This window comes from Mustela nivalis (genome assembly GCF_964662115.1).
Source record: "Mustela nivalis genome assembly, chromosome: 12".
NCBI classification, from domain to species: domain Eukaryota; kingdom Metazoa; phylum Chordata; class Mammalia; order Carnivora; family Mustelidae; genus Mustela; species Mustela nivalis.
In genome coordinates, this window is record NC_139031.1 from 21472041 (window position 1) to 21488881 (window position 16841).

The 16841-nt window shown below is 40.8% G+C and overlaps 1 protein-coding gene and 1 long non-coding RNA gene across 3 annotated transcripts in view; both read left to right on the top strand.

Moving 5' to 3' along the window:
• The first annotated feature begins 1239 nt into the window (after positions 1-1239).
• Positions 1240-16841, top strand: part of UBE2H (ubiquitin conjugating enzyme E2 H) — a 103112-nt gene continuing 87510 nt past the window's right edge. Inside the window, exon 1 of one of the 2 annotated variants that reach the window (XM_082694048.1) lies at positions 1240-1747. In XM_082694048.1, the coding sequence (XP_082550174.1) occupies positions 1695-1747 (53 nt within the window). In that variant the 5' untranslated portion in view covers positions 1240-1694. The remainder of the gene's footprint in view (positions 1748-16841) is intronic. The other variant, XM_082694049.1, reaches the window with a different exon arrangement.
• On the top strand, positions 1754-5489 carry LOC309845742. The gene is made up of 2 exons (XR_014301488.1): positions 1754-1965; positions 2065-5489. It is a non-coding gene; the product is annotated as an uncharacterized lncRNA (long non-coding RNA).

The following is a 16841-nucleotide window of genomic DNA, read 5'->3' on the forward strand; positions in this document are numbered from 1 at the left end:
ACTTGTGATCTCTCTCTGTCAAATAAATAAATAAAAATCCTTAAAAAAAAAAAAAGAATGCTCAATTTTAGTTGATTGCTGCTGCCCCAGGTGTGTGTGCGTGTGTGTCGAGGCAGGTGGGGGTTAATATAAAGGGACCCATCTCACAGCACATGGTCTGACAAAGCACAAGTGTATTCATAGGAAAGAGGAAACAGATAAAAAATTTTGACAGCAAAAATGTGATATAAACATCAGGAGATGCCTAGATCACTCTTTCCTGTGCCCTTTGCCTGGTCGACTCCTGCGTCCCATACCACTTCTTATGGAGTGCTTTGTAGAGCAGTGACTCTCAAACTTCACTGCACATAAGAACCACCCCAGGACCTTGTTAAACTGCAGATTCTAATGCAGTAGGTCTGTGGTGAAGCTCTGGCCTGCATTTTTAACAAGTTCCCAGGTGGTGCTGACACTTTAGATCCACAGACCATATTAAAAGGGCTGTGTAAATTTAAGGTCTTAGTTCACCATGATATCCTCATGTCCAGCAGAGTGATTCACACACAGTAGGTGCTCAATAAATGTTTATGGAATTAATGATGGAGTATATAGCATTGGTACAGGAGTGTGGAGGACAGAACAATCTTTGTCCTTTGAACTACAGCATATTTGGGGTGTTTCTGCTTCTATCAGTCATTCACTTTGTGAAATTACCTCATACTCTGTGGGGTAAGGATGCTCTTACCAAATTATTTCTGGTCTTGCCAACTTGCTGCCTCAAGTCTAATCCTTGAAATAGTGGGCCTCTCTATATGGAGGGTGATGAACCCTGGTTTGCAAGCTCTGAGGAAACCTTGCTATAGTCTACAATCGCTGCAAACAGATTCTCTCCATCCAAGGAGGGTGCAGGGTGCAGGGAACCCGCTCTTGTGGGAATTTTCTCATTTTGGTGCCTATCCTAGTAATTGCCACCTCAAATCAAATAAACAGACTTTTTCACAGTGTATATGAGAAGGTGGTTCATTACCCCCAAACACACAAATGTAATATTGCCATTATTTACTATTATCGTTTATGATGATGATAACGACACTGGCAGTTGAGCGATTAAGTGTGCGGAGGGAGTTGGGGGAGGGGGCACAGTGCTGTGAGGGCCAGAGAAAGAGGAACTACATTTCCCAGAACCACCCGGGAAAGGCCACGCCGCGGCCGCGGCGCCCCACCCCTTTCGCCAGCTGGGCCCGCCCCGCCGATGACGTCACAGAGGTGACGTCACGGCGCCCAGAGCGAGGCTGGGGTAGAGAGGCCGACTGAGCAGGAGTCGTCCGCTTGTCGTGGAGGCTGCTAGGGAGTCGGCGAGAGGGTGAGCGGGCGAGCAGACGAGCGAGCTAGAGCAGGCAGGAGGGAGCGACGCGCGGCGCAGAGTAGCGCCGGGGCCAGGCCGCGGAGGAACCCACAGCCGGAGAGGGGCAGCCCGAGCCGGGCGCCGCGGGGTCCCCACCCCCACTCGGCCGGACAGTGCCCGGTGTTCCCCCGTGCGGGGGGCGGCGGCGGCGGCTGACGGGACCGGACAGGACCGCGGGGGTGTTGCCACCTCCCCCGAGGAGCCGGCGCGGCCGCGGGCTCCTCAGAGCCGGGGCCCGGGGCCCGTGATAGACGGGCGGAGGAAAGGAGAGAGGCGGCGGCGCAGGCGACGGGGAGGCAGCGGCGACACCATGTCATCCCCCAGTCCGGGCAAGAGGCGGATGGACACGGACGTGGTCAAGCTGTATCCTTCGTGGAGGGGGGATTCGGGCTGTGAGTGGGGGCGGTGTGAGGATGCCCAGGGCACCCTTGAAACCGAGCCAGGGGCCCTGGGGCACTCCCGGCCACTGTCCGAGGCTCCCTTTCTCTCCTCCCTCCCCCCAGTGCCTACGGCGGCTCCTTGGCACCTCCCAGGAGCCTAGAGCCTTTTCAGCTCCCCCTTTATCTGCAGCACCCCGAAATGTGCGTTGTTCCTCCCTCTTCTGCACCCTCATTGCCTGCGACTTTCCTCCACGACGTTTGGATTCCCAAGACGGCTTTTTTTTTTTTTTTTTTTTGCAGGACCATCCACCTCTCTTGACCACCGTGCCCACCTCAGGGTCTCTCCTGTTCCCTCGCTCTGAATTTAGGGACTCCTGATAGAAATTCCAGAGAGTGAAGCCTTTCTTCCTTTCTTGAGATGCCTCCATTCCCTCCATTCACTATGCTTCTTGAACTGGGGTAACTCAAGTGACCTCCTTTATCCCTAATTCCTTTCTATATTAGGAAGAGTAGTCTGCTCCGTGCCCCTTATTGTAATAAAGAGCTCTGAGTGTTTTAAATCAGAGACTCTTGTTAAGCTTTCTGGTGCCTAAAAGAACCCTACCGTTTTTTTGTTTGTTTGTTTGTTTTGTTTGTTTGTTTGTTTTTTGTTTTGTTTTGTTTTGTTTTTCACTGACAAAGCTTGTCCCACCCATAGTTGGATGTGGTGAGGACCCCCAGGCCCTCTAGCAAGCCACCCTCCATATTGTGGATATGACAGCTGGGGGAGGGAGAGAAAGAGGATCTCTCCTTCACAAAATAGCCCCTATACTGGCCAGTTAAGCAAACTCCCTCAATGAGGGTAAGGTTCTTGGGGAATAACTGCCCTGATTTTACCAAGTGACACCCTTTATTTCCACCCCCACCCCAACTTTATGTACTCAGGAGGTAGCAGTGGGAAAGCTGTAACTGATAAGAGCCCTTCAGGCCGTGGTTTTGGTTGGAGTCCAGACTGATTATTTCATGACCAGCTCGAGAAATTCGCGAAGGTTCCTGTGACAAATCTAGCAAATTTTTTGAGGGGTAATTTAGAGCTTTGGGGGGGGGGGTGAGGGTGGGAGAGGAAATGAGCCCAGTGTTCTGAACAGCTAATCCCTGGGGAGAAGGGGAACCGGGGATGGGGAGTGGTGGTGTGTGAAACGCAGTTAAAAAGTCCTGTCTCCTGCTTCTCTTTCTCCCTCACCCCCATCCCCCCACCATTTCCCCCTGTTGCAGGGTTTTGTTTATATAACTCAAGTTGTTTGGCTAGATTCTTCAGGTGAATTCCTTCTTTCTTCCTTTTATTTGGTACTGTTTTTGATAGGACGTTTTTCTTCTTTTAGAGGTTGATGATGATTGTTAAATACTCAGTTAGGAATTCTTTGAAGTTTTAAAAAAGTAGTTTTTGTATTTGGTTTGGAAGTGGGGGATGGGAGGGAAGTTGCCTGGGCAAGAGATTTTTTTTTTCTCTTTTCAGGAATAAGGTGTTTTTCTCCTCAGGAAAACTTCTAGCTGACTTCTAAGTTTTAGGGTTTGAAGTTTAGAGTTTTTGGGAGGTGGGAGGGGGCATTACAGAGAGGAGCAAATAATAAAATACATGTTCCAAATATGTCTAGGCACAAGTGAAATTGATTCTTACGAGCTGTTTGTGACTGTGATTGAGTTTTGTAAATGTGTGAATGATGCCAGTAATGTTGGCTTTCCATAAGGTTGCAGGAAAACTTGTAACTATGGTTGTGTGTACATTTTACACAAAGCAGTTTTGGGTTTTATTTTTGTTTAGAAACTAGGAAATGACATGGTGGCAGAATCTGAGTTATTTTTATCCAGAATTGAGAGTTACTGTCGCACCTAATGCAAATTTCTACCTAATGCTTAATTGGGATGGAGGTAGAGAGAGAATTCCAGCTGTTTTTGATCAATGTCAGAGTCTCAAATTATATACATATATATTTTTAGAAGCTTGAGGATAAAGGGTGAGGCCTAACTTGACCTGATGCCTTTTCCATACACTGCCTTTTGTTCATTTAGTAGTTGTGGCATCTAGAATGATTACCGCATTTAGGAGTCGGGGTGTGGGGGGTGGAGAGGGAGAGGAAAACAGACAAAGAACAGCAGGGTGTCTTTCTCTTTTTTCTTCCCCTAAGTGGCTTATTTCATAGCTTATTTTTAGTAGAATATGAAGAAAGGCAAAGATGCATTGGCCTTCTGTTCTTTCCCCACCTTCCTCCTCTCTGACAAAAGAAAGCAGCGGCCCTTTAAAATCATAGATTTCTGAGAAAGGAGGGCAACAGTCTCAGGACTCAAAAGCCAGAGGTTATTTTTGTTTCGTGTTGGTTATTTTCTGGTCTCACGTAGTTTGGAAGTTAAAATTTTTGTATTTCCTTTTGTGTGTGCATGTGTGTTGTGGGGATGGGAGGTTTTGTGGCCTCTTTTCTCTGTTGAATTCATATTAGTAGGCCCAAATGGAGCCAATAATTTTTGAGCAAGGTATATTTAACAAAAAATTGAAGGAAAAATTTTGCAGCCCACTATTAAAATTAGTACAATTGTGTGAAAGGGCCGGGGGTTGAAAATGAAAGATGGTGGAGAGGAAGTAGAGAAGGTCTGAAGGAATGTACTTGCTTTTTGCCCCTCAGTGCCCCTTGATGATTTCTTTGGTTTGGAGGCCGATAGCTGGTTTCATTGCAGTCTCCTGTTTCAGCCCATTTTTGGATGTCTCCTGAGTGTAATTATGCCACCGCGATTTACAGCTTGGCAGGGAACCTATATAGTAGGAAAGTAGCGGTGTGGGGGTAGGGAAAGAAGGGGATGTGTAACTAATTGGCCATTGCTTTCCACCAGCTCGCTAGGTTCTTTTGGAGACACTGTCTGTGGTGGTTGTTGGGAGTCGGTGATATTTCTTTTGTGACGGGTTGGTAGGAGGAGAGCTGACTCTCAAGTTATGCAGGGAGTGAGTGTTTTGCACCGATGCACTTAATAATCTGCTGGGCGATTATGTTCTGAAACTCTGACTCATTCATTGTTTCTGTTCTGATCCTTTGCTGAGGGTTGTGCAAACCTATCCAGGAGCCTGGAGACTAATGTACTGACTTTTGGGCCCTGTAGGAAATGTGTCCCAGTCAAAAAACTTGGTTTACCCAAATCCTGTGGAATGGTTGTGAATGGTGTGGCCATTTGTTTTCAAAGTCAGGTTATACTGTGCCGTCCCCAGCCTGGCAAGCGTTGAGGTTTCCATCTCTGATTATTTTGATTGTCTGAGAACTGGGACTCTGGTGACCTTAAAGCGTGATTTGCCCTAAAGGAATATCGGTTTAAATTCTCCCTGGTGGAGGAACAAACAGCTCAGATTACACGGGTTTCCTTGTTGGTGGGGGTTACTCGTCTCACCCTGTTGCACAGCCTGGTGATCCTTTTATCTGCGAACCAGTGGCCCCTGCTGAAGGCTGGAGCTGCTTGTTTTGGAAAAGCGTATGCAGGCAAAAGGCCTCAGGCACAGCTCCTCACAGCTCATTGGCTGCTCTGTTACTACCCGGAAAAGGAGGAGGGGTGGAGCTACCAAACAGCTGATGGGAGTGTGTGACCAGAGTGTGTTTATATACAAAAGAAGTAGGGGCTGGGGAGGCCTTGTGAGTAGTGTTACAGGATCAAGTATATTTGCAAGGGGTAGAAAGAGGAAAACCCGATTTTAGATTACAAGAAATAAATGTTAAAGGTTAAATCAGAAAAGTGAACCTGATAATAATGGGGACTTGTCATATGCTGTATTTGTTATTGGTGAGATTTTGGAACTTTGTAATACTAAGTTTTCAAAGATTCCCTTTTCCAGAGGGAGTTGCAGTAACTTAAAATAGGGTATGCTGCCACTTTAAATGTACTTCCATGACTCACGCAGGGATTCAGAAAGTATGGTAGAAATGTAAATTTTCCCTGCAAAAGCTTGAAGAGTGCTAGAAAGGGGCATTGACTTCTACTAAATTCATTTACTGTGTTAGTGAAGTCTTAGAGAATCCTGGGTGTCTGCCTTAGGGTTTCAGAAGTTTTCAATAAGAAATTCATCCCCATAAAACATTTGAGCACCTTCTTTATGCCAGGCTTGGTGCTGGGGCTTTAGTAGTGAAAAATTTCAGAGTGGGTGGTCATGATGCTTATGTAACTAGTTAAACAATTAAAAAAAAAATCAAAGAAGAAGCTGTTTATAGTAGGTCAACTCTCTATGTAGCAGCTTTTTGAATAACTTGTATTTACTTTCAGAATTGACTTTTGAAGGAGTAGAAAGGTTAAAAAGTGAATTTTATGCCATGGGACGGATTTACGGGGATCTGTATTCCTAGTATTTTAAAGATGGATGTTAAAAAATGGAAACAAAAACATAGCTGTTTGTCTTTCACATCAACTTTGGTATTTTGTTGGTAATGAGTAGTTATTCTATACCCAAATCAGTAGTCTTTGTTACTCTTTAATTTGTCCTCAAAGTGTAGACAATTCTGTGATCTTTTAACTAGCTCCAGTGTCAATTGAGAGAACCTGTGTTTTGCTTTTATTTCCTGTAGCCTCTGTTTTTGTGAGATGATAAGACAGGAGGTGGAACCGTTTTATGGTCTTCAAGCTAGAAGTTAAAGCTTTGGCAACTCTCAGTGTTCTGAATTTGTCTTTTCTGCCTAGATTTTGGTGACAAATATAATGTGCTGATACTTTGTTGAGCAGGAACCTACATGAGTAAGCATTCACAGCTTCAGAACAGGAGAGTCCTGCAGTGCAGGTCTAGTAAATTATACACAAGCCTAAAAATTCATCTTTTAGGGGAAAAAATCTTTTGCAAATGTGATCCATAAAAGTCACTTAACCCTGTTTGTTTGTGTGCATGTGTTAGAAAAACCTGGATGGTTGGTTTCCTAGTGTTGTGCAATTTCCGTAGCACCTTGACCTGCTTTAGATGTGTGTGTACATATGGATTTGTGTGTGTGTGTGTATATATATATACACACAAATATATATGAAATTAGTATGTTTACTTTTTTTTTTTTTTTAAGATTTTATTTATTTGAGAGAGAACCAGAGAGCCCAGGCAGAGGGAGTGGGAGAGGGAGAAGCAGTCTACTTACTCCCTGAGCAGGGAGCTGGACAGGAGGCCAATCCCAGAGCCCTGAAATCATGACTTGAGGCACCCATACACCCCTTGTTCACTCTTAATAGTTGAGGATTCCAAGAATCATTGCATTTTTAGGCATGCAGTTCAGACTCGTAAAAGTGCTTATGGTATAATAGCTTCTTGACTATAGACCCATAGTATACCTTTTAGTAAAATACTTTAATGAAAAAACTTAATTGGATTACATAAGTAGTAAGATAATTGAGCAAAGTATAGGTTACAAAAAGGGAAAGAAAACAGTCACCCATAATTCTGTCCTTTAAACAGTGGTTCTCAAACTTTAGTGTGATCTTAATTACTTGGGGGGTTTGTTAAAACAGGTTGCTGGGGTACTAGCTCTGGAGTTGTCTTGATTCAGTGGGTCTAGAGAACTTGTATTTCTTGCAGGTTCCCAGTTGATACTGATAGTGTTGGTCCAGGGACTGCAGTTCAAGAACTACTGTCCTCAAATACTAACATTATAGTGTTTTTTCTTATCAGTCTCCTACACCCCATATATTATTTTCAACCTGTTGATCATACTGTATGTACCCTGTTTTGCTTATTTCTCCTTGCAGCTTATTTTCCTGATTAAAAGTATGAAACATAACGAAGAGGTCATGTAATAGGTCATTTCATGCCCTTGCCATTGATTTAATTCTTCACCACTATTTCTGTGATAAGATTGAAATTAACATCTTGTGCAAACGGCTTTTCTTGTGTTTTGGGTTATTTCATTACCTACTAGATCAAAGAAAATAACCATATGGATTAAAACATTTAATTTCTTTTTTCTGTCTTCTGCATCAAAGAAAGTAACCGTTGAATTAAAATACTTAATTAAAAATTGTGGGGCCCCACACTCAGTGTGCTCTCATTTTGTTCTGTGGTGTTTTAGTTGGTGTGATTTCAGCAGTGAAGCAATCAGCCTGTCATAGTGATGACAAATGAGTTCTGATCTCTTTGTTTTAAGCTGTGTGTGTGAGAGAGAGAGAGAGAGAGAGAGAACGGTGATCCTTAAATTAAGGACGCTTTTGTACTTCTCAGAGTGCCTACTGTGAGTTGGTAGGTTAAATATATCACATTTGTAATGAGCTCTGACTGGCAAGAGCTATAGCACTAGTTCTGGTATCTGGATTTTTTTTTAAACTGAGGTATAATTGACATAACTATAAAATGATAAATTAGATAAGTTTTGACATAAATACCACCCATGAAGCCTATCCACACAACCATTGATTTCTGTCACTGTAGATTATTTGCATTTTCTGAAATTTTACATAAATGTAATTATACAGTATGTACTTTTATGTGAATTCTTTCATCAGATTTTGAGGTTCACCATGTTATTTTTACTGCTGATGTAGTCTGACATTGTATAGGTAAATCACTATGCATTTATTCTTTATGGGTGTTTGGGTTATTTCTAATTTGGAGCTATTACAAATGAAGCTGCTTGGATGGATGTTTTCATTAGTGTAAATACATATCAGTGGAATAGCTAAATCGTGGAGTAGGTATAAGCTCAACTTCTTAACAGGTATCCTGAATTTAATTTGACTGATGATTGTATTTCACACACAATTAAATTGTGACATTAAACTATTTTTGTTCTGTATTTTATTTAATTTTTTTATTTTTATTTTTTTTTAATATTTTATTTATTTATTTGAGAGAGAGAGATCGCAAGTAGGCAGAGAGGCAGGCAGAGAGAGAGGGAAGAAGCAGGCTCCCTTCTGCTTTCGGCTCAGGTCATGATCCCAGGGTCTTGGGATCAAGCCCCGCATCGGGCTCTCTGCTCGGCAGGGAGCCTGCTTCCTCCTCTCTCTCTGCCTGCCTCTCTGCCTGCTTGTGGTCGCTATCTGTCAAATAAATAAATAAAATCTTTTAAAAAAAAGAAAAAAAAAAAAAGAAGCAGGCTCCCTGCCGAGCAGAGAGCCTGATGCGGGCTCGATCCCAAGGACCCTGAGATCATGACCTGAACTGAAGGCAGAGGCTTTAACCCACTGAGCCACCCAGGCGCCCCTGTTCTGTATTTTAAAGGAATCCCATTAAATAACATTATAGAGCACTGATTTCTAATCTGTTGAAACTAGTTTTGTAACTTTCTCTCTCTTTATTCAAAATTAGTGAATTAAATTTTTATTGTAAAATATTTTTTGCTTTGTGGCCCTTTGACATGGTAGTTCAGGAATTATGGTCACAAATAACTTTCATTTTTTCATTTGTTAGGACTATCCTTTTCTGAAAAGATAAACACACATTTCGTTGATGGTTCCCTTTTTTTGTAAAATATTGCTAAGGGGGTTTTTTTGTTGCTGTTTTTTTTTTTTTTTTTTTTAACATGTTAGTTTTACTTAGCACCTCCAGTTACATTTACAGCTGTTTACAAATATTGATGTAGGACTCTGTTCAGGTCTTAATAGTATCTTCAGTTTTCATGTGGACTAAATTCAGGAACCAATGGCCCCTTTTGCAGAACCAAACAGATTATATGCTTCTGTAATGTTTTCCTGAAAATTTTTTAAAGTTAATTTTTAACAAAATAGGATTTTTTTGATTATTTGTTTGTTTACTTTTTTACTTTTTGGCATTCGGTGTAAGTTATTCTTGGGTTGATAGACATTGCTGTAAGAAAAAAAGACATTGTAGTAGTTGGTATTGTCGCATTCTTATACATGTACATGACAGACATTTGAATTTATGTGTAGGTGTATGCATGCAGGTTGCTTTAACAGTTAACAAATTACTGGCAGCTGGAACTTTTAACTTGGCTGACAAGAAAAAAGACAAACTCCTGGTTTTAGGAGGGGTTTCAGATTGTAGTCAGTGACGTTTTTATTTGGTGGGGAGACTTTGGTTCAATCATCAAACACAAGGATGATGCTTTAGGCATGTTTATTAAGAGTGTTATTTTCAGGGGTGCCTGGGTGGCTCAGTGGGTTAAGGCCTCTGTCTTCGGCTCAGGACATGATCCCAGGGTCCTGGGATCGAGCCCCGCATCAGGCTCTCTGCTCAGCAGGGAGCCTGCTTCCCTCTCTCTCTCTGCCTGTCTCTCTGCCTACTTGTGATCTCTGTCTGTCAAATAAATAAAAATCTTAAAAAAAAAAAAAAGTGTTATTTTCAGAGTGCCAAAATGTAATTAAAGTGCAATATAGAAAAACAGAAAAGTCAGTGTGTACTTTGGAGAGATTGTTGTTACATTAGTGATTCTCAGGTGGGTTGGAGGTATCCTGGTTTAGAAGAACTGTTAATATTTTTATGTGTAGATTCTATTGTAGTTTCTTCTCTGTACCTCACCAGATGCTTGCAAAGGGTGTCTGGTGGTTTGCAGGCTGGTGCTTGTGCAAGCTGCTATGCCTGGCAGGACCCAAATCCTCAAGAGCCAGGTGGTGGAAAGCCCCACAGGGCAGCTGTATGCGGATGAAGGAACCTTCTTGCCTTCCCCTGCTTTTTAGGCATCTAGGGTGTTTAAAGGTAGGTGGTTTTTTATATAGGTACTGCTGATTTTTTGGTCTGGCCCTGGAGAGAAGTTAGGAGTAGGAAACCTGTGTGAAGAGGGGAGGCTTGGCTGGAGGATGAAAGACAGACAGAGCTGGTGGGTCTGTCTCTGGGCCCACCACAGGTACACTTGGAGGGACCATATTTAGGGATTTAGAATATTGCTTAATTGGTTGCGAATGCAATCTTTTTTTTTGGCGGGGGAGATGGAATCTTAGGTCTTACGTTCAACTTTTTGGTCTCTAACTTACAGACACTTTAGGGAGGTGTATAAAAGTAAGATATATCCCTATGTGTGAAATTGTTATTGATATTGTAAATTATAAGTTTTCTGTTTAACATTAAGCAAAACCTTTATTTTTCCATGTATTATGTTTTTATCATGTACACTTTTCAAGGTTTCTTGGATTATAAAATCTTAGTTGAGGTAATATAAATAGAAAAGCAGATACAGAGTGTGCCTGGTTCGTGTTACCTCAGAAGCAGATGGGTTACTACTCAGCTTAGTGAAAATAAATTTAGTTATTTTGTCCTAGTGGTCCCAGTATAACTGGTTATCTGGGTACTGCTCTTTAATCAGTTGATTTTATGTTGCATAGTTTCAGAAAGGTTGATTAATAATTTAAAAATTCAAAAATTTGGATAAACCTTTCCATTGTGGTTACCTATAGGAAGGTGATTCAGTTAGAATTGTGTTCATAACAGAGATCACTGGGTATAATATAGTTGGTTATATTTTTATGATGTTACAGACAACTGAATGTTCAGTATGCTTTTGCTAATCTTATTTATGTAAATCTGCATATAAATTAGTAAGTCTCCTTGGCAGCACAGCCTGAAACTACATAACCCTTTTTGTTTCACTCCAAAGGAAAGAAACGATTTACTTTTTTTTTTTTCCATTAACAGTCACTTTTATATGGCCTATATATATATATATATATATATATATAGTCCCACAACTGTGGATTAGTACTTGGTCATACTGCTGATTTAGACTAAGGCTTTTATAATGAAATCATCCCCCATGATGTAGATCTTGGAGATTTGGGGTTAAAAACTATAGTCACATTGATATAGTCAAAGTATACATTAAAATGTAGAACATGGTACATGTTTGATAACAGAAATCACCAGTCTTGGCAACAGAATTTGACATTATTAACATCCGTTAATTTTATCAACTAATTTCATTCAATTTGCTACAGCCACCATCTTCATAATGAGTAAAGGGAGAAAAAAATGTTTCTTGCCCCTTTATTCATTTGTATCCTTAGAGATTAGAAACAAAAACAAAAACAAAATACTTTTAAGTCAGATGTGTTTTATGGGTGGAATAAAGAGAGGAAGTAGACCTTTGAATGTGTTCTTTAGTTTGCTTGTCTGGATTGCTGCCCATTTCTCCTGGCAGTTAAGAAAGGCAGGTCTTGAATGCTGTCTTTGATGATCAAATGACATATATTTGAATATACCTGTATTGAATCACTTACATACTTGAGAACACTTCTGTGTTGTCGTTCTATAGGCTCTTGGGTTAGAATAGTTAGGTGTACCAGATTCATTCTATCTTTGAATAATTAATGTGTTTCCTTTGAAATTTAGCTGAGTTTTATAACTGATAAACCATGATAGGTCAGAAGATTGTTGGTAGCTCATCAAGACTATCATTTCCTTTCCTATATTTCCATTTGTATGTCTGTTTCCTTTTTCTGTTGGTATTCCTAATTTATACTTTGACTAATTTGTAGAAATCGAGCACAAGTTAAATACACGGGCAGAAAAGTACACAAATAAACCTTTGAAGAGAAGGTCTTTCCAGATCCTTTATGGTATCTTACCTTCAGTCTTAACCAGAAGTAGCAGTGAAGCCAGATATTTTTTTTTTTCCCTAGGAGTTTGGAAATCAGAGTATACTTGGCCTAGTTCCTTTGTGAGGTTCAGCAATTATTTATCAAACTAGAACTTATGCTAAAAATATATAGTAGTTTACAACTTTGCTATGTGTGCTCTGAATAAAAATAGGTTGTGCCTTAGATCTGCCTTAGCTCTGTTTAGTGAAGTCAGACACGATGGAACATGACATAAATTTTGTGTTCTTACATTTTAAAGGTCCTAGTCTTTTTTTTGCATCTGAAGAATTTAGTGTTTCTAAGCTAGTTTTATATAATCTGGCCAGTGTTTCTGAGGTTCAGAAACTGCTGACTCTGCTCTCTTTTTGTAAGTCCTCAAGGTAGGAAGTCTTCAGGTCTTTCTCATCCAGCATCCTCTTACGTTCTTAAGGCGGGGTAAATGGGAACAGTCCCTTACTCCTATGGGCGCTTATTCCCAAGATTAAATTCTAGCCCCTTTGCATCTTGTAATTCAAAGAGTGACTAATGAAATAACATGTTTACTTGTGCTTACTGTCCACTTTGGGGGCTGACTTGGTATGTAGGCACAAGACTTTGTACTGGATTATGGTTTTTCTTTTTTAAATAGATTCTGCTTTTTTTTTTAAAGATTTTATTTACTTATATGAGAGAGAGATAGCATGAGAGGAGAGAGGTCAGGGGGAGAAGCAGACTCTCCGCTGAGCAGGGAGCCTGATGTGGGACTCCATCCCAGGACTCCAGGATCCTGACCTGAGCCAAAGTCAGTTGCCCAACCAACTGAGCCACCCAGGCACCCTGTACTGGATTATCTTAATTGACATAGATACGTATGTGTCTTACCTTTCCATTTGCTTAATGGGCATTAGAATTAGAAATTGTTTTTTTATAGAATCAGAAATTAGTGTAAAATTTGTATGCTTTTAAATTGGGGCTTATTATTCATTTGAATGAATTGGATAAAACATAAGGATTTTAGTCTGTCAGGTCTGGCTGTTTTATTTCTTAAATGTCATTCTTACAGTGTTTTGTCAGCTCTGATGAAGTTCAGATGACATTTTTGTTATTATTTAAAGTTAAATTTTAGTAGATAATATACTTACATAGGTTTTAGCATGTTTTTCTACTTGGAAAAAACCTGGAATGAGAATAATAGTATTAGAAAGCAATGGTTGCTTTCGGATTATAAGGGCTTTTTGAGTTGAGATTAATTGTATTATTTCTAGGCAGTGTTCTTTGTGGCTTTAAAAAAATACTTAAGATTTATTTTTATTATTTATTATTATTTTTTTAAAGATTTTATTTATTGACAGATCACAAGGTAGGCAGAGAGGAGGTGGAGAAAGAGGAGGAAGCAGGCTCCCTGCTGAGCAGAGAGCCCTATGTGGGGCTTGATCCCAGGACCCTGGGATCATGATCTGAAGGCAGAGGCTTTAACCCACTGAGCCACCCAGGCACCCCCGAAAATACTTAAGATTTTATTTATTTATTAGAGAGCAAGTGCGAACGCATGTGCTTGCGAGCAGTGGGGAGAGGTACAGGAAGAGGGAGAGGCAGACACCCTGCTGAGCAGGGAGCCTAATGTGGAACTCAGTCCCAGAACACTGGGATCAGGACCTACGCTGAAGGCAGATGCTTAGCCAACTGAGCCCCCCCCCCTCCCTGCCTTTTGTGGCTTTAAGTAATAGTTTGAGAAATACTAATTCCTGGCTATACTGCTTCAGATTAGGAGAGTAAACTCTGGTAACTTTGTTTTCATTATTGATACCAAAAATAGAAGTCAAAGTTGAAATAATGACTCTGTTTTTCATTCCTGACTTAAAAATCAGTTTTACTATTTAGTAGTCAACATTTGTTACATGAAAAATAGAATCAAATAAAACAGTTTAGCCTAGCGACAACTGGGTGGCTGGCTCAGTCTGTTAAGCTGCTGCCTTTGGAATACAAGAAGGGAGAAGCAGGCTTCCTGCGGAGCAGGGAACCCGATGTGGGACTTGATCCTAGGACCCTGGGATCATGACTTGAGCCGAAGGCAGATGCTTAATGACTGAGCCACCCAAGTGCCCTGACCTGTCAATAATTAAAAAAAAAAAGTAATATAAGCCATGTAATGGTGCCTGACTTAGGTAATTTTTATCAGCATAGAATGACACCATGCTGTTCCTTTCAGAACTTTGTATTTAGTTACCTAAATCATATTTCGGTTTTTAAAAGGTAAATTTAGGGAATGGAATACATGTGAGTAAAAGGATATGTCCAGAGCCAGGATAGGATCCTGTCAGTTTAAAACAGTTCAGTACTTAATATTTTACTGTCACGTCTTTTAATACTCCCTAGGTATTTTGAAGATCTTGTAGAAAATTTAGTTGCTAACTTTTTTTTTGTTCAGTAATCCCTACATCCAACATGGGGCTCAAACTTATGACCCTGAGACTCATGCACTACAGACTGAGCCTGCCAGGTATCCCAGTTGCTGACATTTTCATTGATGCTTAAACTCTGGGTGCCTAAAATGGATCAGTTTTACTCCATGGTACTGTAATTTCAGTTATTAGTCTTAAGACAGCCAAGCATGTATAAAGACTTAGGATGCTTTTTAATTTTATTTCATTTATTTTTAAATTTTTTTATTTTTATTTTTTGTTTATTAAAAAGGTTTCATTTACTTATTTGTCAGAGGGAGAGAGCAAGCGAGCACAAGCAGGCAGATGGGGAGAGAGAAGCAGGCCCCTCACTGAGTAAGGAGCTGGATGCGGGACTCAATCCCAGGACTCTGGGATCATGACCTGAGCTGAAGGCAGTGGCTTAACTGACTGAGACATCCAGGGATCCCGGATTTTTTTATTTTTTAAGTAGGCTTCACATCCAGTGTGGGGCCTGAGGTCACGACCCTGAGATCAAGAGTCAAAAGCATGCTCTACCAATTGAGCCAGCCAGACACCTCTGGATGCTCAATTTTTTAGAAGTTGAGGTGAAGGCCTGGGAAATAAGCAGCCTTTCTCATTTTCTGCTGTTTTTGCCTTAATGTTGGATAGCTTTTTACCTTTCTTTAGATAAGCTTTTAATTTTGGATTTACAGAAAATTTGCAGAGATTGTGTGGAGAGTTCCTGTACCTCACTTCAGTTCCAGTTATGCCTATGTTGTTAGTACTCTTTTTATTTTTAAAGATTTTATTTGACAGAGAGACAGTGCAAGAGGGAACACAAGCAGGAGACGACTCTCGCAGGCTTCCGGCTGAGCAGGGAGCCAGATGTGAGGCTCGATCCAGGGACCCTGGAATCATGACCTGAGCCGAAGGCAGACACTTAACCACTGAGCTTCCCAGGCGCCCCAGTCCCCCTGTGTTATGTTACGTTACATTACAGAGACACATTGGTAAGAGCAACTAACAGTGGTTGGTTGGTATGTTAGCAGGCTTTCTTCAGAGTTCACCAGTTTTCCCAAGAATGTTCTTTCCGATTCCAGGATTGAATCCCGGATACCACATTACATGTAGTGGCCATGTCTCTCTAGTATCTCTAGTCTGTGACAGTTGCTCACTGCTCAGAGTACTGGTCAGGTGTTTCTTTGGAGTATTCTTCAATTTCTGTTTACTGCCCCCCCACATCCCCATGATAAGACCTAATAATAGAAAGATATTAAAATTGGCCAAAATCATTGTGGGGTTTTGGAAAGAATACCACAGAGGTGAAGTGCCCTTCTCATCACAAATGGGCTGTATGAGGGGCACACCTGTGTCCTTACGACATCACAGGTGATGTTAACTTTGATCCACTGGGCTTTAGTGATGCTTGACAGGTTTTTCCTGTAAAGTTACTTTTTCCTTCAGTATTCTATTGTTTGGAAGATAGTCACTAAGTGTAGCTGACACTCAAGAACCCAAGGGGAATTAGGTTCTACTCACAGAAGGAGTTTCTGTTTTTTGGGGTGTGTGTGTGTGTGTGTGTTGTGGTGGTAGTGTTTTTATTTATTTTATTTTACTTTATTTTTTATTAACATGTAATGTATTATTTGCCCTGGGTGTACAGGGCTGTGAATAATCACGCTTATACATACCCTCCCCAGTGTCCATAACCCAGTCACCCTATCCCTGTCCCCTTGTTTTGTTCTTAAAATTTTTTTTTTTTTTTTTAATTTAGATTCCTCCTTCAATGTTGCCTCTTCTCTCCCTTTAGTTGTAGAGTTTGTCCTGTCAGTCTTCAGGTCAATTTCTGAGGGTATTTAGGTGTTTGTGGGCTGAGGTGAACTTCTTGTGGTCCTCCTGCTCTGCTGCTGTCTTCCTGCTCCTTGTTTTTGACTCTTAATTATAATGTATCAGTGCATTAATCTGAATTACTAGCTTTTGTTCAGAAGTCACATTTGATTTTGAATGAAGTATAAATTGGTATGGCCTTACGGAAACAAAATGGGATGTAAATACGAGGATGTGGTCTGGGAGCACACAGATTTGTTGGATATGTTTGTTTAGCAATTTGCAAATGGCAAATTTAACTTTCTGCATTTGGCTCTTTTCAGATCTGTAATAACATTTATATGTGAAAATGAAGATAAACTTAAA